General features: G+C 39.4%; 1 protein-coding gene across 1 annotated transcript in view; it reads left to right on the forward strand.

The window, feature by feature from the left end:
• BRCA1 (BRCA1 DNA repair associated) overlaps nucleotides 1–21358 on the forward strand; it is a 46191-nt gene that overhangs the window by 4559 nt on the left and 20274 nt on the right. Inside the window, exons 3-13 of the mRNA XM_065422547.1 lie at nucleotides 2541–2594; nucleotides 2946–3026; nucleotides 3566–3654; nucleotides 4844–4983; nucleotides 6016–6121; nucleotides 7104–7149; nucleotides 10564–10709; nucleotides 12072–15530; nucleotides 16741–16826; nucleotides 18963–19137; nucleotides 20710–20842. Coding sequence (XP_065278619.1) covers nucleotides 2541–2594; nucleotides 2946–3026; nucleotides 3566–3654; nucleotides 4844–4983; nucleotides 6016–6121; nucleotides 7104–7149; nucleotides 10564–10709; nucleotides 12072–15530; nucleotides 16741–16826; nucleotides 18963–19137; nucleotides 20710–20842 — 4515 coding nt within the window. The remainder of the gene's footprint in view (nucleotides 1–2540; nucleotides 2595–2945; nucleotides 3027–3565; nucleotides 3655–4843; nucleotides 4984–6015; nucleotides 6122–7103; nucleotides 7150–10563; nucleotides 10710–12071; nucleotides 15531–16740; nucleotides 16827–18962; nucleotides 19138–20709; nucleotides 20843–21358) is intronic.

Below are 21358 nucleotides of genomic sequence, written 5' to 3' on the forward strand. Positions count from 1 at the left end.
TTTTTGCTACTGTAATTCCCTACTGCATGTATTCATTTTATTTTTGTACCGAGGCTAGAACAGATTTGACTGTTTTGACCTTGTCTGCCCATGCTCACAAGAAATGTACGATTCCACCTGGTGTGCCATAACTTGGTTTTGAAAGGTAGAGGAAATGGAATTTAACTGTTATACTAAAAATCACAGTGTGGCAAAGGACTATCCCCAGTGGAATAGTTTTTCTAATCCCTTTCTGGTTTTCTTTTGTTCTTACTTATTTCCCTCTGTCTTGCTTAGAAACTTATTTCATATCTTCCCTCTAGTGATGGTTGCTTGTGGATGGGAGTGGGGGAGGGAAAAGGTGGGTTGGTGGTAGGAGATCTTTGAAGTCCTTACTTCCTATTAAAACATAGTGTGTATTGGATTTTTGGATGGAAAACGGGGGGGCTTGGTAATATCATTCACTGATTGGGCAGGTCCTGTCTTTATGAACCTTCACCAATCCAAAGATGGGTGTGTGAATGTTCATTATGAAACATGTCCTCCTGAAAAATAAGATGCTGAACACAGTGTGATGAGCCATTTTAGTAAAACATGTGGCAGAGGAGGAAGTGTCTCTCTTAGCCTGTTAGTGTTTGTAAAACAAACTACAAGAATGGTTTCAATCCTGTTTGGTTTTTTTTATTTATTTTGTGTTGAAATTTTCCTGTGTTCTGAGTTTGTTTGCAGGATGTCTGCCTGGTTTGGATTATAATTACTGTGCTGGCATGTAATTATTCCAGTTCTGTGATATTAGATGAGCATGTGGTACCCTAGCTAGAACTTGCTTCCCAGTAACATTGATTTCTGCTCTATGTGCTGTATCTCAAAAAGCAGTAGGGTTGTATTCAAGCAGGAATTGTCTGTCTGCTTCAGAGCTTTGAGTTAATCTAGCTAAGACATGAGAACCCTCATAATCATAGTGCACATTTTGAGGAGTTTCCAGCATGATGCAGTCTCTATTAATTAAAGTTGCACAACTGTACTATTCAGTGCACAGTTTAGGGGTGCTTCTAAGTAGCATCTGCAAGTCACATGTACTAGGAGATTGGGTCCCATCTTAACAGGCTAGAGGAATGCTGTCTAATTGGGAATGAAGCTGTTGGCCCTCTGGAAACTACAACCAGTATGGAATGTGGCAACCCATCTCCCCAGCAACATGAGCTACTGCAAACACATCAAATTTGTCTTCTGCTCTCTTCAGGGGCTCACTATATACACCTCTACCCCGATATAACATGAATTCGGATATAACGCGGTAAAGCAGCGCTCCGGTTGGGCGGGGCTGCGCACTCCGGCGGATCAAAGCAAGTTCGATATAACGCGGTTTCACCTATAACATGGTAAGATTTTTTTTGGCTCCCGAGGATAGCGTTATATCGGGGTAGAGGTGTACTACTATGTCAATTCAAGGACTCAGTCCTTATCTTCGAGACACTAAATGGTTTGAGTCCAGGATATTTAAAAGATCCCTAAAACTCTAGGATGAGGACTGCAGATGAAAGCGCTACTTCTCTGGTGAAGGAGACCGAACTTTCACAGGGGGGGTCTATCCAAGACTGGAACAGACTCCCACAGGGACTAAGAACTACCACAGCCATCTCCCCCTTCTGCTCTAAATGCAAGATTCACATCTTTGACCTTGCTTTTGCTAATGTAAACGCACAGCACAATGTACATATATTAAATTGATATAAATAAATAATTTTTTTAAATAGAATAAACCACTCCCCCCACACAGTTTCTCACTGGGAGAAAAACAGAAAAAGAGAATCACACATGACAGATACTAATCATATCCCTTAATGCACTTCTGGAAAATGATCATATTGCAGTGATGAGGGTCACATAACAACCTGAGTAGAATAGAATTGGTATAGGGAAGGCTTGTATTCCCAGTGTTTCCACAAGGGGTCAGAGTGGAAGAGGACATCTTTTGTAGCTGCAAAACAACTTGTCCCTTGCCATACTGAACTGGCATCTCCAGAAAGCATACCTTTTAGGTAGAGAGGAAGGAAGAAAGAAATGGCTTTAGAAAAACGAATACTGTGCAATAGGCTGCACAACTGGAAAAGTCAGCCACCTTGCCTGGTGCCCAAACAAAAATTATGTTGAATATAATAGCCCACCGTAACTGATTACTCTTGTTATAGTTAGTATGGCAACACCCATTTTTTCATGTCCTCTGTGTGTGTATATATGTGTGTGTGTGTGTGTGTGTGTATATATGTGTGTATGTGTGTGTGTATATATATATATATATATATATTCCTACCATATTTTCTACTGCATGCATCCGATGAACTGGGTTTTAGCCCGCGAAAGCTTATGCTCAAATACATTTGTTAGTCTCCAAGGTGCCACAAGTTCTCCTCATTCTTTTTGTTGAATATTCTGCTTTTCTTGGCAAAGATTATGTATTTAGTTCATCTAGTTCAATGAAGTTTTTGCCTTTCTTTCTTTATTTTTGTTGTATTGTCTTTTCAAATGTATAACAGTAAATATTTTTTTTCCTCTTTCAGTTTGGAGTTGATAAAAGAGCCAGTCTCAACAAAATGTGACCATATATTCTGCAGGTGGGCCTCCAAACTTCTTCAGCACATAGTGCTCTCTGAGCATACTCTCTCCCAGCAATGCTAATGGAGTATACTACTTAATAAATTAATGATTAGCTATTTCAAGAGAAGAAAATCCATTCCAGCTGAGAAGTAGCTGCAGCTTCGGAGACCATTTCAGAAGCAATTTGCTCAATTTGGTTTAAACTGTAGTAATAATGTAGGTACTCAGCTTGACAATGACAGATTTGTACAGATACGAGGTTATCCTAGCAAAGTGAAACCTATCAAAATGGGTGCAGCTTTTTAGAAAAACCAATTTCTTCTGTTAAAATATATTACCAGCATGATTTTTCCTCTTTCTTTTAATAGATTCTGTATGTTTAAACTTCTCAGCAAAAAGAAAAAAGGCCCAGCTCAGTGTCCACTGTGTAAGACTGAGGTTACCAAAAGGTAATGTACTCTGGGGACCATGGCGTTGGATAGAGAGAGAGCAGATGGAACTCTAAAACAGAAGATCCTGTTTTGTGCAAATGTCTTCGCCAATAAGGAACAAAAAATTGAAAGAGTAGAAAAATAGGAAGAATTGTCTCTTAGCGTTTTCTGTGACCATCTCCAAAACAGCTGTATGGTTCAGAATCTACTCTTAGGAAATGTTTGTGCTGTAAAATATCTCAGATTTCACCATTGTTTAACCATAACAGGCAGTTTCTATGCTAAAGCTACATTAGAATAATTAAGTATAAAATTGTAAGGATAATGTGTACCACCTCTTGGTTTATTCTGAAGTGAATAATGCTTTAATTACAGTAATACCGGCTATAGCATCTTGGGGAATTGAGCCTCTGCTCCTTGGAAACAGTTCTTAGCACTGCCTCATTTTCCACATACCCGGTTGCATCCCCCTCCTTACTTAGCTCAGATTTCCAGGAAACTACTGGTAACTTACCCATGTCTTCCTCTTTGACACACATCTGTTGTTTTTGTTTCAGAAGTCTTCAGGAAAATCCAAGATTTAAGCAGCTAATTGAAGGGCTACTGGAAACTATCCATGCTTTTGAACTTGACACTGGAATCAAGTGTAGGTATTGCTTGTCTCCAAGGGTCTGCACTCATGGTAAACTTTTGGGTATTTGTGTCAAATTATATGGCCAATTCCATAGTCACTGTGTAAAACTCCATAGGGTGGGTTTTTCAGAAGTGCTTAGTTATTTAGGGCCGTAAGTTGTAAAGAAAGTCACCCGGGCACTTCTGAAAATCCCACCCCAGGACTTCGAGGACTGTTCTGTGTGTGGAATGACTACGGTATCAGACCATATTTTCAGTGTTCATCTGAGATATGTTTGAACTTGTTAGCTAATTTTAATTCTATAACCATATCAAAAGTCTTATCCTGCTTCCTCTCTTTCCGCTGCCCCCAACTCCTCTTACTGTGTCTTTGCTTTCTTCTATTTTTTTTTTTTTTTACTAAACTGTGATATAATGAATTTTTAGCCTAATGAGACTGAACTGTGAATCACTGCACTAATTACATTTAAATGTACTCTCTCACACAATCATGTTATTCTGATATGAAACGATCCTTTCTAGCACACTGGAACTGGTAGACTTTTAGATGCATATTTTTGTTCATATTTTGGGATAGGGCTTTTTTATGGGAAGGTGTTTTGATATATGGAGTTGGACAGTTCCTCTCAGGTTTTTTAATTGTTTTGCATCACTTTAAAATTACTAGTTTTAGGCCCTGATCCTGCAAGCTGATCCATGTGGTCATACTGATTTGCCTGGGCGATCTGTTTTTAAGATTGGGGCTTCAGTAAATTAGTTTGTAAGGAATTTCTCATGAATCTAGGTTAGGGATAGTTTTGTAGTGTAAAATTAATGCTAGTAATTTGTTCATTGCTAGTCTTAAAATCAATAACTTTATTTTCTGGGGCTTGGAGCATTATGTATAAGATACAATTGTACATACAGAAGCTCCCCGACTTAAGCAAGGCGTTCCGTTCCAGAATGCCTTGCGTAAGTTGAGTTTTGCGTAAGTAGGGAATGTACCTTCGACAATTACGCGCAAAAAAAAAAAAAAAAGGTGCTTACGGAACTTTTTCCGTAAGTCCGGATTTCCGTAAGTCGCGTTTGCGCAACCCGGGGAGCGTCTGTACAGGACTTCTGTTACTGTTGCAAATGATGTATTAGTGTCCAGTTCGTGGTTATTTAACGGTTATGGTGGAAGAAAGTTTGTTTCCTAATATTTTTCTTCTATCGTTTCTCAGTTTTAAACAGTCAGGATTTTTCTAAAAAACCTCTAGAAACCAATTCTGCTGAGCTCCTGTGGAAGGAAGGTTCCATTATCCAAAGTAAGGGCTACAGAAACAGACAAAAAAGAATTCAAGAACAAGAAAATCCTACCTTGGTAATTTTTCTCTTCTATTTATTTTTAATCTCTCTTGCATCTGGAATATCATCTGATGGCTAGTGATTTAGGAATGCAACTCTGAATTAATTTAAATGAGCCAAAATCCTTATATTGTGTTGGTTTTTAAATGACTATTTGACTGAAATAACTCTCCTTAAAGATGTTGCTTGAATAAAAGGGCTTCATTACTTTTTATTATGCAAGGTTGTAATATATTAATTATTGCTGAAATTACTGCTATGAGGTTTTTTTCTACTAATGTATAAAGGCGAATCCTAATTGAATAACTATTAAAAGGACATTGCAGACTTTAAAAAAAAAAATTATAAAAGAAAATTACTTGACATTGTAATAGCCTGTAATAACCTTGAAAAATAAAACCTTTTCAAATGTTGCCTTTCCACTTGCTTCAGTGTATCTCCTGTGAGAGCTGACAGTAGCATGAGCTTCTGTTGGGTGTTTTTTCTACTCCTGTGCAACTGGTGATGTTGTGGGAAGAACTGATTTTTGCAGCAGAGCTTTAAAAAAAAGTTGTTTAGTTTACAGTCTACCTTAACACTGGCCACTGTTTAATGTTTTGGTAGTCAAGTGGTGAATTTGAAGAAAATATTATTGGCTATTTATAATCAAAAAGATATTTCCCAAATGGGTGGTAATTTTTTTTGAGCCTAAGCTCGTTCCCAGGACCCATTAGGACACTTGTCTGATCTGTCGGATATTGAATATAATCCTATGCTAAATGTGGCCGAACTGTAACAGAAATGCTTTGAAATGTTAAATGACTAAAAATTACATTTCTGCTTTTACACCAGAAGAATGTCTATTAATTGCAGAATACCTCTCAAATAAATCAGTTAAAGCCACTCTCACGAACTGCACATGTTAAAGTTCTGTACAGTCTCCAGATACAAACATTCACCCTTATGCTCCATAACACATCTGACCGTCCTACAGATTATATAATTCAGCCTGACGGGCTTACTTTTGTTTTTTGCAGTAACCACTTCCTCTGTACTCTTTTATTGGCAGGAAGCTAATGCTGGTGCCCAGGTTGCAGACAACATGGTCAGGAGGAGTTCCCTCAGAAACAAAAGGCAGAAATGTGAATCTGGTAAAGCAGTGTACATCGAATTTGGTAAGAACCCCTGTGTGCAAATGTACTAATCTAAAGCGTAATAATGCTTGTATAGCACCTTCTGCCTGTGCATCGCAAAGTGTTTTACAAGCAGTTCTCTCTGTTTCATACACAAGAACAAGGGGACATTTTAATTGTATTGGGTGGGAAATTCAAAACTGATTAAATACTTTTTCAAACAATGTGTAATTAAAATATGAAACTCACTACCACAGGCAGTCTGTGAGGCCAAGAACTTAACAAGATTCAAAAAGGATTGGATAGTTATATGTATATCAAGAATATCCAGACTTGTTAAAAATAATGATGGTAATTAAACCTTGTGCTTCAAGGCTTAGGCCAATCTCTAACTGCTAGAGATCAGGATGAGACCTAATGTCCGGGGCAGACTATCCCACATCTGCCTACTGTGGGGGTTTTGACACCTTCTAAAGCAGCTGGCGCTGTCCACTGTCAGAAACAAGATACTGGACTAGGTGGACTTCAGGTCTGATTCCATATGACAGTTCCTGTGTTCCTAATTAATTTAGACTTGCACCATCCTTGGGAGTGCGGAATTCTCCACTTATAAAAAGGAGATAAACTGAGCCATAGAAGCCTGAGCTGGGATTAGAATATAGCTAGAGCTCCCGACTTCCAGTCTCATGCTTTAGACACTACCCAGTGCCTTCTGTATTGGGTAAAAAATTAGAAACTCAAATCAGAACTTTTCTTTCACTAGCTGGCTCTGTATAAAAAGCTTTAGTACATTGTTTTGTGCTGGGGGCAACAATGTATCTGCACAGAGAAATTACATCCAGCATAAATCGCTGGCATGATCAAGATGGAGTTCACATAGTACAAGCTGAAAGAACTTAACTGTGAAAAACACCAAGGTATAAGTGCTTATGTGAATACAGCACATTGAAACAATGACAAATCCTGGTTTGCTTTTTGAATCTTTTCAGCCAGAGTGCTAACAGCTGATTTGTTTTTTTTTCAGGATCTGATTCTTCTGAAGATCTTTTTAAAAAAGCAGGTGGTGGTGGGTAAGTAAAAGAGAACAATACTTGGAATGTGGTTGGTATTTTCTAGTTTAGCTCATTTAATTCCTCCCTGTTGGGTCTTAGAGAATCAGATGTGCTGCAGTCTGTCAAGAGGGACCTACAGCATTTAGCGGCGCTAGGCACCTTTGATGGACTTTTCCAAATAGATGACAATGCTGTGGTAAACATTATTCACAAAATGTGTCTGAAGACATGTTTACAGTTAAATCCAGTTTCTAGCCACATTCTGCATTCCCTTGACAGCTAACATTAGTGTCCCAGGATTCACATCCATAAGTCACTATGGAAAATATTACGCTTTTCACCAGTTGAACCTTCATACATTTCCAGATACCATGGTTTTTCCACACTTTCAAAAGGGAAGCCATTCCTAGTCTTCCAGTTTCTTCAGAGTAGCCTCCTTGGTTGGATGTATATGATCCCAGATAATTAAATTCATCTACTGCCTCTACAGCTTGACCATTAATCGTCATGTCTGCTTGTATCATGTTATTGATCATGGCAACATACATGCATTTCATTTTTGCCACATTCAGGAATAGTCCATATTCCTGATTACATGTTTTTACAGGCTTCATTATTCATTGCATTGTGTCCGTGGTTGCAGCAAAAAGTGTCATATCATCAGCATATCTGAGGTCAGTTAAGAAGTGTCCACCAATGGAACCTCAGCTCCTTCCACTTTTTCAAAACTTTCTAGAGCTTGAATTGTAATAAATGTTGTGAACACGTGGAAAAGACTTGAGGGAAAAATGCACCCTGGTCTCACACCCTGCTCAATGGAAAACCAATCGCTGCTTTTCACACCGTGGCCTGTTGTTAACAGAAGAGACTTGCAATAAGTTTAATTAGATGCTTTGGAGTCTCCGTGTCTGCCTGTATCCTCCAGTGATGGTTGTGTCAGATGGCATCACGTGATCAATGAGTGTTTATACTCCTTGGGTTTTTCAGTGATATGGATATTTGCAAATTTGATCCCCTGTGTCTCATTCCTCTCTGAAATCACATAGTTGTGCTGGTAGTTCTGCTCCTATCGTACTTCATGGTATCCTGAATTATGTAGAGAAGCACTTTGCTCATGTGCGATATCAGGGAGATGGTACAATAGTTACTGCATTCTGTTATATCCCTGTTCTTTGGCAAGGGCAGAAAGATTCCCTTTGTCCAGTTGTCCAGCCAGGTTTTAGTCATCCATACATCATTGCAGATTTTCCACATGAGGTCAATATTGTGGACACCAATTGCATTTAGCAATTCTGCTGGTATGTTATCCACCCATAGTGCTTTCCTAGGCTTAATTTTCATAATATAACACCCCGCTTCCTCTCAGGATTTATGGCTTCAGCTCTGTATTCTCTTCTCTGCTGTCAGGTATAGTAAGTGATTCTGATGAAGCATATAGATTGGCACGGTAATCGCTCCCCTTGCATTTGATATCATCATCTTCAGTAAGAACTCTGTCATCGTAATCTTTTATTATGGTTGGTTGTGGGGAAACCTTTTTAGTAAGGAGACTGACCACTGGGAGAATAGCTTTTGTAATATTACTGCCTTTATAATTCTCAAGTTCCTTGCATTTTGCCCTATTGTGTTTATTCTTGTCATAAGAACATAAGAATGACCATACTGGGTCAGACCAATGGTTCATCTAGCCCAGTGTCCTATCTTCCGACAGTGACCAATGACGGATATTTCAAGGAGAACAAAAAGAACAGGGCAATTATCGAGTGCTATAACTCCTGTCCTCCAGTCACAGCATCTGGCAGTCTCCTCTAGTCTGCCTTTGAATCCATCTGCTCAATTCCTTGTATTTTCTCCTGCATTCTTCAGTCTCCACGCCTCTCTTTCACTCTGCATTGTGTTTTTGCCAGCTCAAACACCTCCATTAACTGTAGTGCCATCTGATGCTGGCTTTTCAGAATGTGTGGTTTGGGGGCTTTGAGCGTGATAGTTTTTCATTTTATCCCAGAGTTTATTCAAGTTGTTCTCCTCTTTCACCTGTGACAACGACTCAGATGCATTCTTTACAGAAATCATGTAGTTTTCGTTGATTTTGGACAGGTCCAGATGTAGTGGACCTGCCAAACATGTTATCCTAAGTTTTAATTTTATGTTTGTGAGTCAGACCATCAACTGTTTGCCTCAATCTGCAGTCAGGAAAATCTTCGTCCATTGGATGCTTGATCTCCAATGTCCTTGTATCATTACATAAGTGATTTGGATCTTTGTCACACTGTCAGGTGACCTCCATGTCTATAAACATCTAGGATGTTGGGTGAAGATGATGACTGTAGTGACTAGATGATTAAACAGCAGAATGCAACTAAACACCTTCCTCTCTCATTTTGTAAACCCAGATCATTGTTTCCCATTACTTCTTTGAGAGCTTACAGCTCCAACTTTCTCATTCAGGTCTCCAGTTACAAGGGTGATGTCTTTACTTGGTGTTTCAATGGGTGTCTTTTCAAACCGTTCATATAACTCATCAGCTGCATTGTCATCAGCTGCTGTCGTAGGAACATAAACCTATATGATCAACGTTAACTGGCTTATCTCAAAGGCAAATTCTGATTATTCTGTTGCTGACTAGATTATGTCCAAATACATGCTTGGATGTCTCCTTGGATAAGATAAATGTAACCACTTTTTCTCTCACTTTCACAGAGCCTGGATAGTACATGGCATACCCATCCATCATCGTGAAATGGCCCCTGCTATTCCATTGCAGCTCTGAGATTTCACATATTTCTATCTTACATCTTTTCAATTCTTTGGTCACAATGGCAAGCTTCCCTTCGTGCACAGTCCTCATGTTCTAGGTTTCTATTCTGATGATTCATTTATGAAGGTTCAGATCATTCTTTTCCATGGTGCAAACATCAAGTACTGTATTTTCCAAAGGATTTGGTACAGCATCATCATAACCACAACAGTTCGTGTTCGTTCTCTCTCTCTCTCTCTCTCTATATGAGATAGTGAAAAATCAGTTGCAAGGGGGAAAAAGACTTCAGAAACAGTTACCCACACTCTGAGGGGAGCTGGGTTGGATGAGAATGAATCCTGCAATATGATGTGGAATATTGAGCTGTGGAATCTCCATCTCTGGAGATATTTAAGAGTAGGTTAGATAAATGTCTATCAGGGATGGTCTAGACAGTATTTGGTCCTGCCATGCGGGCAGGGGACTGGACTTGATGACCTCTCGAGGTCCCTTCCAGTCCTAGAATCTATGAATCTATGAATCTATGTCTTCAGAGGAGCAGAAATAATAATTATTATTATCTGGTAAATAATCTTTGTTTGCTATTGGGTATAAAATAGTATTTTCTGATTATGTCAAAGCATTATTGCACTTGTGACTACATGGATTTTCTTTTTCACAATCCTTCCGAACAGAATGGGAGATAAAGGATTTCAGACTCCACCTCAAAAAGGAGAGTGTGAGGAAGAACTAAAGTATGCTGAGAAGGAAAGTGAAAGTCCATACAACATGTGGCCTATCAAGTCAGATGCAGGAGAAATACTCTCGTCAGATATCTTAGGTATGTGTGATATTTTTGTGCCAGATAATACATATGGACAGGAAGGAAGTTTGAAATTAGTGTGTTAATTTTGGCTTCCTATAAATTAAAACTTTCATTTCCATGTTTAGGTAATGTGCACTCTCAGTACTGTACTGAATTCGTTTTTGTTGATGACTTTGGCTAGAGTGTGTGTAGTTATGAGGCTAGCTGTTTACAGATTAGACACACAAAAATGTTAGGCATTTGGTTGTCTGTATCAGACTTACTAGCAGATATTTAACTGTCTGTGTGCATGGAAACAGAAAAATGAACTTGTTTAAAGTGAAAACAAAATCTTCTCTGCATGGGTTCCTATATCACCCTCATCACAGTAGTATCTGAGTACCTTCCGATAGTGCATTAAGCATCACGGTGAATATATGTCACATGGGTTCAGTGTTTCTCCCATCCTCTCCCCATATGGAGAATAGTGTGTGCAGTGAACTATATTGGTAGGGTTTTGTTTTTGTTTTTAAATTAAAGACGACAAGTTGAAAAAGTGCGTCTTGCACTTGGAGTGGAAAGTGGTGAGGTTTGTGATGGTCCTTAGTTCCTGTGGGAGTTCATTCCACAGTCTCAGAGAAGCCTCTGCCTCCTGCACAGATGAGCATTACCCTTATGGGAAAAGTTCCATTTTACCAGGGCAGCAGAGTAGTCGACCAGAATCCTCCTCCTGGAGCTTTAGTCATGTTTTAGGTGTCCTGTGCTCAGGCCAAACAGCACCTTGAAGATAAGGACAGAGACCTTGAACTTGATTCAATCCAGAGAAATTTCAGGAGCTGCAGGGGTTAGTGAGGCTCTTTCATGCCTGTGTAATCAAACTACTCACAAGCAGTTCTGCCTTTCTTTTGCTGGTGAACTTTCTGTTAGTTCCAGGTATTCAAACAAAGACTGCTTTTGTAACTTACTCATACTGGTTGTCATAATTATATTTCTAAAAATGTTTTGAAGGATTGGCAATTGAAAGACTCATTGTAGTTTAAATGGAATAACGTACCCACCTAAAAATGCAGAAAAATGAATGACTTGGTGTTAATTAGCCTTTGAAGATTAGGGAATAGGACAGTGTAGAGGGAGTAACAAAAACTCTGAAATTAAGTATCCTGAAAAAATGAGAGATGAGCTAGGTCTGGAATAATTAAACAAAAGATATCTAGTGAGTATGCTAGTTGTACCTGAGTGTGCATGTAGGTAGGTTTTTTTAAGCTATAACTAGTTTTTATGAATAAAATTAAGATTCAGTGTATTTGCAAACAAAATATTAGCAGTTAAGCACTTCATTATTCCTGTGTATGCAAACCCTGAGGTGCTTAACAGCTTGTAAGTCTTATGTATTTTCAGGTGAATGTGGTGTCTCAGAGGAAGACAGCAAAGGCACTGGGAACGGCATCGAAGACTTAGAGGCTGCTCAAGTGAATGTGGCTGAGGGTCATTTAAAGGAGAGCCAGGGCATTTCTGCTTCAAACTCACAGGCAGAGCAGTGTGACAGAACAGCCAACTCCAGCTCTTTACTGAACGAGGACACAAGTTTATTCCACAGTGCAGAAGAAATGGATGTTGGGGAAACTCCATTCAGTAGTAAAAACAAAGAGTCTGGCTTAGCACACAGCTCAGAAAACCAATTAGATAAAAGCAAGAAGACCGGTAATGGTGTCCAGCATACAGAAGCTGTAGAAACATGTCAACCTGAGAGTAACTCCCTGCATGAAAGGGAACCTGCTTCGGAGAGTCTGTTGCAGCTCAAGACTCTTCACGGCAATCCTTTGAGTCAAGTTTCTGGGAAAAGACTGAAGAGAAGCATTCAAAAAGTCAACGAGTGGTTTTCTAAAAGCAATGAGATGCTCTCTTCTAGTTCCTCCCAGGATGCTCCTGCTGGGGCAGCTGACACAGAAGATGGAGATTCATATTTATCAGATAGAGAGTCCTGTATTTCAGAGAAGACTGACCTGATGGTAAACTGCATGGAAGTTGTGGTGGGATGTGAAAATGATAGGAGTTTGTCAAAATCAATTGTGCATAACATTGAAGATAAAATATTTGGGAAAACTTATAAAAGAGAGAGGAAGTCAAACCCCCTAGTCCACCCGAGAGAGATGCCACGGAGTCCAAAAGTGGAAGATGTTACTACTGATGTGAAACCCTCAAATAATTCCGGAACAAGTAAATTAAAACGGAAAAGAAAGACTGCCTCTGATCTGCAACCTGTGGACTTCATCAAGAAGAGAGATGAAAAGGATCTAAAGAAGCACTCTGAGGGTGTTAATCAGTGCCCTGTTAGTAGAAATACTGAAAGGAAAAAAGGTGAAGGTTCCACTGTTGTTAATGGGAGTCCCATGGGTGTGAAAAATGGGGACACTATACCAGCAGAACTTCCCCTCCAAGAGGGGAAATCCATATTGAAAAATGATACTGAGAAAGTAACTTGCAACAGCACTGATGGAGAGCCAGCACAGAATACCTGTGACCGAAAGAGTACTAAAAAAATGAGAAGCTCACAAACAAAAAGAAGCAGACATTCAAGTAGGCCCGTGTGTGCTCTGCAGCTTGTAGTGGATAGAAACTCAAGTTGCCCTGATCAGACTGAGCTGCAGATTGATAGTTACCCAAGCAGTGAAGAGCCAAGAAAAGTTGATTCAGAAAAGAAACGCGTCAGACGCAGCAGGAGGCTTCAGTTACTGTCTGAAAAAATGACAAAAGAAACCAGGAGAAGAGGTGAGCCAAATGAGGGAGCAAGAAAGCATGCCAGTGAAAGCAAAGATTCCTCCTCTGGATTACAGAGGAATGTATTGGTCCATGTCCCTGAATGCAAAGGCCCTGATGAGCAGCAGGATGTACTGAACCATACCACACGTCTGTCAGACACTGATCTGAAGGGCAATGACTTGCAAGCAGATAAAACACACCCTAATCCTGAAAATTGTTCTGACGGTATGCAAACTGGAAAGGGCCTCTTGTATGTCGAAATATCAGTGGAGGATTTAAATGCTTGTTCTGTTGTGCCTGATACAGATTCTCAAGTTAGCGAAAATCAAGGCAGCCATTCACTCCTGCAGCCTCATTCCACAAATGTGGATCAAGCTGCCTGCCCAGTGCAGAATTTGTCTGAGAATAATCAGTGTGCTGCCATCGAGCCTAAAAAGAAAGAGTTGTGTGCGTGTTCACCCAAGACCAATAGACATTGCACAGAAAATGACTTGGAAAGGTTCAGAAACCCAAAGTCATATGAAGCTAAAATCATTTCAGAGTTGAACACAGAAACTGAAGACAGTGAGCTAGATACACAGTACCTCCGAAATATGTTCAGACATTCAAAAAGACTGTCATTTACCCTTCATCCTAGTCCAGTGAAGGAATCAGTGACAGAAAGCACTGCTTCTGAAACTCTAAGGAAATCAGGCGCTAGCTGTGTAGAATATAGGCATAACAATAGAGACTTAAAAAATGAACCTCCATATGTTAAAAAAACAGTGGGCCTGGATGAGGTTTGCGAGAGAGAAGAGCCTAAAACGTGTGAATCTGCTAAAGGTATTTCTGGGCATAGTCCAGGAACTCACTTTTCCAGGGACACCGACTATGGACATGTTAGTGACGATGGCAAGACTATTTCACAAATTCCAGATCAAGTGCAATTACTCTCCCCACCAAGAGCAGCCACAGCCAAGATTAAGAGTAGGGGCAGACTGCAAAAACGAAGACAACCAAAGGAAAAGAGAATTTCACCTGAAACGGTGATAGAAAGTCAATTAAGTCAGAACCTAAACAAAAGTAATGGAAGCCTAGGTGACCGGAGTAATAGAGAAGAGCGAATTTTCCAAATAACTGATTTAAGCACAATTAATGAAACAGGAAGCAATCAAGGAGTAAAAGCTGAAGAAGCTGAAAACAAAGGGCCGGTATTAAATTTACAGCCCAAACCAGTGCTGGTATATCCTGTAGTTTGTCAACAAAGCCCTGCTGAATTTAGCTGCAAAGTAATTGAAAAGAACAGTTATGAAGGGGAATGCAAACAAGTAAAGAGTGATGAAGAACAAGTATCCCAAATTGCCAGCGTAGGTGTGCCTGAGTGCTTAATTTCAGAGGAGGCTCTGGAACAATCCACTGAAGATACTAGTGGTTTTCCATTGCTGTCTGAGACCCCTGATGGCTTATTGTGCTCTGCTGGTGACGTTAAAGAGAACATAAGCATTTGTGAAATCGATAGGAAAGAAATTTCTGCTGTATTTGTTAAAAAAGGTCAGAATGCCTCGTTAAGAGAACTGGACAGTGGCAGCAGTAGTTCGAAGTCTAGGTCTCAAAACTTTGTTCGGGAACCCAGAAGACCGGCCTGGAAATTGCAGTCCTCCGAGGAGGATTCTAGTGAAGATGAAGAACTACCATGCTTTCAGGCATTAATATTTGGCAAATCAGCAAGCACACCATTGCAGCCTACAGAACAGATCATGTCTACGGTAGGGTCTTCATCCCCGGCAGAGATTCTAGCATTGCTGAACAGTAGCAGTGGCAATAATAAAGCTGTACAGAAAACGCCTGGAGTCATCTCGAGAGATACATGTGTTTCTCCAAGCCAAGAGTCAGAATGCTCAGTTAACTTATTTTCTTCCCAGTCCAACATGTCAGAAGATTCAACCAATAGACCACAAGAGTTGAAGAAGCCCATAACATTTGCTCCTTGTTCCAAAGAAATGAGCAGTTTCAATGGAAGCAGAGAAGCTAGTCCAAATGGTAATGAAGAGCTGACAGGAAGAAAAACTGATTTGGAAGATGGACACCAACGAGACCAGAATGTGCAACCAAATTTAGGTACAAAGGAAGATATCCTTGCTCCAATTTCTTATTTGTATTACTGAATACTTAGGAGTCCCATTGTGTCAGGTCCTGTACAAACACAGAACAAAAAGACGGTCCCTGTGCCAAAAGCTTACTATCTAAGTAACGTGCAATCAAATCAGAAGTATAAATAAATTATTTACTTTTCTGCATTTTTGTTTCCTTTAAGTTAAATTCTCATACTAATTCTTAGCGCAAAGAGGAAATTACTAAAATAGAGCCTGGAATTAATTTGGCCCCAGCACCTGTTGACTAAAGGGTTGAATTTCATATAAGAATTGGATTCCTGGATCTGCTGACAAAACTTCACTGTTAGTTCTAAGGTGGTTTTCCCAGAAAAAATATCCATTGAAATGGAAATTGATATCTTTTTGTTGTTCAGCTCTACATTACTTACTACTCTAAGAGAAGTTTTAAATTCACAGGATAATTATTATTTTTTTCTAAAGATGCTTGCATAAGCTATTCTTAGGATACAGACCTAAGGTAAAATTTTCAAAAGCTCTTAAGTTCCATTGATATTAAGTGAGACTCAGGATGGGCATAACTAGGACTCCTACGTGCTACAGTAATAGAAATAAATAAATATTTTTCAGAAGTGCCCAAGGGACTTAAGAACACCAGTCCCATTGGAAGGGACTTGTGCTCTTGTTACTTTGACGCTTTAGTACAGGGGTCGGCAATCTTTCAGAAGTGGTGTGCCGAGTCTTCATTTATTCACTCTAATTTAAGGTTTCGCGTGCCAGTAATACATTTTAACATTTTTAGAAGGTCTCTTTCTATAAGTCTATAATTAATATATAACTAAACTATTGTTGTATGTAAAGTAAAGAAGGTTTTTAAAATGTTTAAGAAGCTTCATTTAAATTAAATTAAAATGCAGAGCCCCCCAGACGGGTGGCCAGGACCCGGGCAGTGTGAGTGCCACTAAAAATCAGCTCGCGTGCTGCCTTTGGCACACGTGCCATAGGTTGCCTACCCCTGCTTTAGAAGATCACTCCCTTAGGAATCTAAGTCACTTCTGCATATGGGACTTTTGCTCCTAAGTAATCTAGGTGCTTTTGAAAACACCACCCTTAATCTCTTCATTGTGAACATACAGTGATGGACCCTGTGGTGAGTGAGAGACGTTGTTGTTGTTAACAGTACTTTTATATATGAATCCTAGCTTCTGTTTTTCAAGGTGAAGCATCCGGATATGACAGTGAAGCCAGTCACCCAGGAGATTCTTCTGGGCTGTCCTCCCAGGGTGAGATCCTTACCACACAGGTAGGCAAGTTCATGCACTGAGCTCTCTAACTGCTTAATGCACTTTCCAGATATGGTTGGATAGTATAAAATCTAGGAACTAGACAGTCATGTGGAAATTATGGAGCTACCATCACTGGAAGCCACAGGTCTACAGAAAAGGTGCTGTTAGTTTCAGGTACTAAACTATCCAGAATTGCAGAGCTGCTTTAATGCTGATATTTGACAGATTTTTGCCTTATGCATTAGCAACACATTCTACTACAGGTTATTCACCATATAGCATTAAGATTTTGATGCTTAATTGTGGGTTGTCTGTAACTTCCTTTCTGCATTCGATTAGTGCTGGCAACTTGTGCTTCCTACACCAAAGGTTTGCATTGGTAGGAATTGATATTGGATTTATGGTAAAAAGACTTTTAAAATTATAACCCTGGTTAACTGTATTATTATCTGAGTCCAGTTGTCTGTGGGGAAAGAGGTACTGGATTGCTATGGTGATTAATTAGAAGCACAAAGTCTTTGCCTTCTTGGTCACTGATTCCAGACCAGACCACGTTGAAAGGGTGGCCTGGGTCATATATACTGGGTGGTTGACCTCAGTACAGTTTCTAGTGGACAGGTCTCCCCACAGAACTCCCCCTTGGCCTCCTGTCACACCCTGTTGGCTGTCTCAGCAGAGAATCCAAGGAAGAATAAACTTCACCTTTCTGTTGTGTGGGTGGTCCTTCCATGTTCAAACCAGTGTGTGCTGCACTATTGCAAGGCATGGTTCGTACTGGCGTAGCACAACTATGCTGTGGGTTTGTAGTGGTGCTACTTCATTGGTGACTGAGGCTTGGTCTACACTATAGAGTTAGATCGACACAAGGCAGTTTTCATCGACCTAACTATGTAAGTGTCTGCACTAAAATTTCGCTCCCGCGATGTAACTACCCAGCTACGCCGACTTAATAACTCCACCTCTATGGAGGCATAGAGTCGATGTAATTAGGTCAATGCAGTGTTGGTGTAGACACTGCTTTTCTTTCATCAACTGTTACTGGCTTTCAGAAGCCATCCCACAGTGCCCCACACTGACAGTACAATCGATACAAGTTCTCCCGGTGAGGATGTGCACCGCCGACACAAGGAGCCAAGAGTAGACACGCACAAGCAATGTAATTACTGCAGTGGCTGTATGCCAAAGTAAGTTATGTCGACTTAATTTTGTAGTGTAGACATGCCCTGAAAAGCCCAGTGTAGACAAGCCCTAAGAGCTTTGGGCTGGAGTTACTCTTATTCTCATTTCTAGCTTGGTCAGTGATACAATAACCAGAAAGTTCCACGTGGTGGCAGTGGTGGAACTGGTAATGTAATAGCTACTGTTGTTATAGAAACCACCTCTGTCAAGCTTGCAAAACTGTTTGTTTATAAAAGCATCCTTTGAAGCCATGTATTCTGTGTGGTGTGAGAAGGTAAATGGAATATTTTTAGTAGAGGGCACAGCAGTTTTCAAGGATCAGAGACAGCATTAAGAAGGGAAGGGATGCAATTTTTTCCTATTTGAAAACAGCTGTTGGGTTTCTGAGTCACAGTGGAGAGTGAACATAAATTTTAATTAGAGGCTCTGTACTACCACTTTCTAAATAAAGTGGCCTATTAACCCTTCATGTACTAGGCTCAGTATGCTTGGAATTCATGTAATAGGGACCTTTTCCACTGCTGAATAAATAGCATGTGCAATTTAGGACCAATTCAATGAGCATGCAAGGACCACTTTGTTAGACGTGTTGTCTTAGGGCATTCAACAGGTTCAGATGACTGGAAGGAAAAAGTAGTAATCTATTATTTGAATTGTGTAAATCATTCTGTAGAAGCCAACGCCTATATTTGCTGCTCACTGCGAGGCTGTGATAACTTGGAGTCTATTTCAAAATGTTTTGCAATTGCAAAGTGAATGTATTTTTTTTCTTCTGCCATGACATGGTTTGTTTTTACATTAAAAACTCACTGTAATTTCCCAAGCACTCAGGATGTAAATGAATTAGATTCAGTATTTTGGATCAGAGTTGTTCTGCTGTGGTTCCATTCACAAGTATTTGAATAGAAATTATTTTTTACTGTTTAGCAACTGAGCTGACTCCTGGTAGCACAATGTAGTTTCTTCTATTGCAGCAGAAGGATGCCATGCAAAACAACTTAAAAAAACTTCAACAGGAAATGGCTGTGCTTGAGGCTGTGCTGGAAGAGCATGGAAGCCAGGGCTTTGAATTCCCACCCCCACCCTGTGAACTGCCTCATACCAGAGTGGAAGAGAGACTCACAGTGGGACAGATGAGACCAGCTAGAGGTAACAGAACATCAATGAAAATTATTTTTAACCTTTATTCCAAACAACTCGCTGAGAATCTCATGATTATTTTTTCCCCCAGAAGCTGAGGTGTTGGGTTGAGCTGGCTTAATCTTAATATAGTTTTGCTTAAACTCAATTATTCAGTGAAATGCACAGGACAAAGTAGTGGCTTTTTTGTATTTATATGGTTTACACGGTAAAATTCATAGGTTACAAAACACATACTTATCTATTCCTGACTCTCTCAAAATTATTCTTGCTTAAGATATTTTCAAAAAGAAATTAGGTAGGCCTCATGGCTTAGCAATACCATGCTGCTTGTTTTGTGGGCATTCATTCCAGTCTGACTGTCTTCTGTCCCTTGGATGGATGGGGGCTGTGAAAGCTGCTAAATCCCCAACAGGTTTCCACCTTCTGTCACTGAAGGACTGTCCTTTGGCAAAACAGAATGGAGTTGATTTCAGTATCGGTTGGCTGTAGGAGGTGATGCAGGACAGGTCCAGACTGCTGACAGGTAGAGAAACGGAAAAGTGTGTTGACACTGGTGGGCCTAATTTGATAAGAGAGATACATTATTCCTGATGGAGCTAACTTTTGAATGAGTGTTTGTGTGACATTTCTAGATCCAATAAGCCAAACTCATAAGATAACTATAAATACTGTGTTTGAGGATTAAGTCGGGAAATCAATAATTAGTTTCCTTCAGGCTAGAAAGTGACTTAAAACAATTTAATTAACACAAACCTTGTTTACATTGTCATGCTAGAATATGGATTTCAAGCTTTCTCATAAAAGCTTAAAACTGATTACAATTATTGATGGTTTGTTAAAAATTACAAGCATCTCCCAGCCATTAAGTATTTGCCTTTCTAAAACACTTACTGGTGAACAGAGATACGTTCATGTATTTCTGAGGCTTTATAAATAAAAAGTGTATAAAATAGCGGAATTTTGCCTTAATGTTTCTACTTTTCCCTATTATTTCATCATTAGTTCCACCTAATGCATCAGTTGACACCTTGTTTTTGTAAATGATTGAATATACGAAGTTTGCTATGTTTCAAATGGGGTAGTATTTTATACACATTTTGATTTGGGGACATTGGGATTTTATAGTCTGTAAGATGTAACTTTCTTTTGCAGGGGTCAGAAATTAATATGGCTCCATTTTTTTCATGGTTAATGCTGCATTATAATTCTGCAGAATACTGAAAATTACGTAAAAACTAATCTCATTTCACCATTATTGACAGTAAAATGTGCCACTGGCACTATAGTTCACTCAAACCACGTATCGTTCGTATGTATCTGTCTGTCCTTAGCCTAGAAAATTGTTCTTTTTCAGTCATTCTCCTGGTGATAACAGTTGCATATATACCTGTTGTTTTACTTGATATTTTCCATTTATTTTTTTATCTGGAATTCTTTCTCTTTTTTAAAAACAAATCTGATTTGTCTAAAGGTTGCTGCTTTGGAGAAATAATTGAATTCTTACCTTAAGAACAAGGTTGAAAACACTAGTGTTTTTATTTCTCTTGGATTTTTGTAAATATTGTTTTTCTTTTGAAGGAACAGCATTAATTTCAGAAGTAAATCTTGAAAATCACAAAATCAGCAGTTCAAAGGGACTTTCATCTGATGGGTTCCATGTAATGCCAAGTGATCATTCCAACATAAACAATAAAGAGCTAGAAGAAGAAGGGTAAATGTTTTTGTTTGTCATTTATGGTCTTCTATGAACAATTAGCCCCTTGAAGAAGAAGAGCTGCATTTTGTTAGTATTTCCTTGATTGGTGATTCCATCTCTAGCCAAAATAATCTGCATTTTTTTATTTATATAGATTTCATGTAGCTTGTTCTGTCATCTCTGTTTAATGACAGACATGCAAACTATTTCAGTGATGCAGGATTAACCCTTTTGCATGCATGCATACAGGAAACCGGAGTTTAGAGCAGACTTGTTTTTCCATCATTTGGGATAGAGAAGTAGGGGCTGTTCTTGTGTTGGCTGTGTAGAGATCAGTGGGACCTGGAAGTTTCTTTTCAAGGCCCTCCAGTCTATCAGTTCAAGCAATAGAGATAAAATCCTGTCCCCACTTAAGTCAATAATTGACTTCAATTGAGATGAGATTTAACTAGAGATGGACTATTCCACAGAAGAGTGATTAGTTTACAAATGATCCATATTGTATTGTGCCCTGAAGTTATTTATGGCCAG

The sequence above is a fragment of the Emys orbicularis genome, chromosome 25 (assembly GCF_028017835.1).
Source record: "Emys orbicularis isolate rEmyOrb1 chromosome 25, rEmyOrb1.hap1, whole genome shotgun sequence".
NCBI lineage: Eukaryota > Metazoa > Chordata > Testudines > Emydidae > Emys > Emys orbicularis.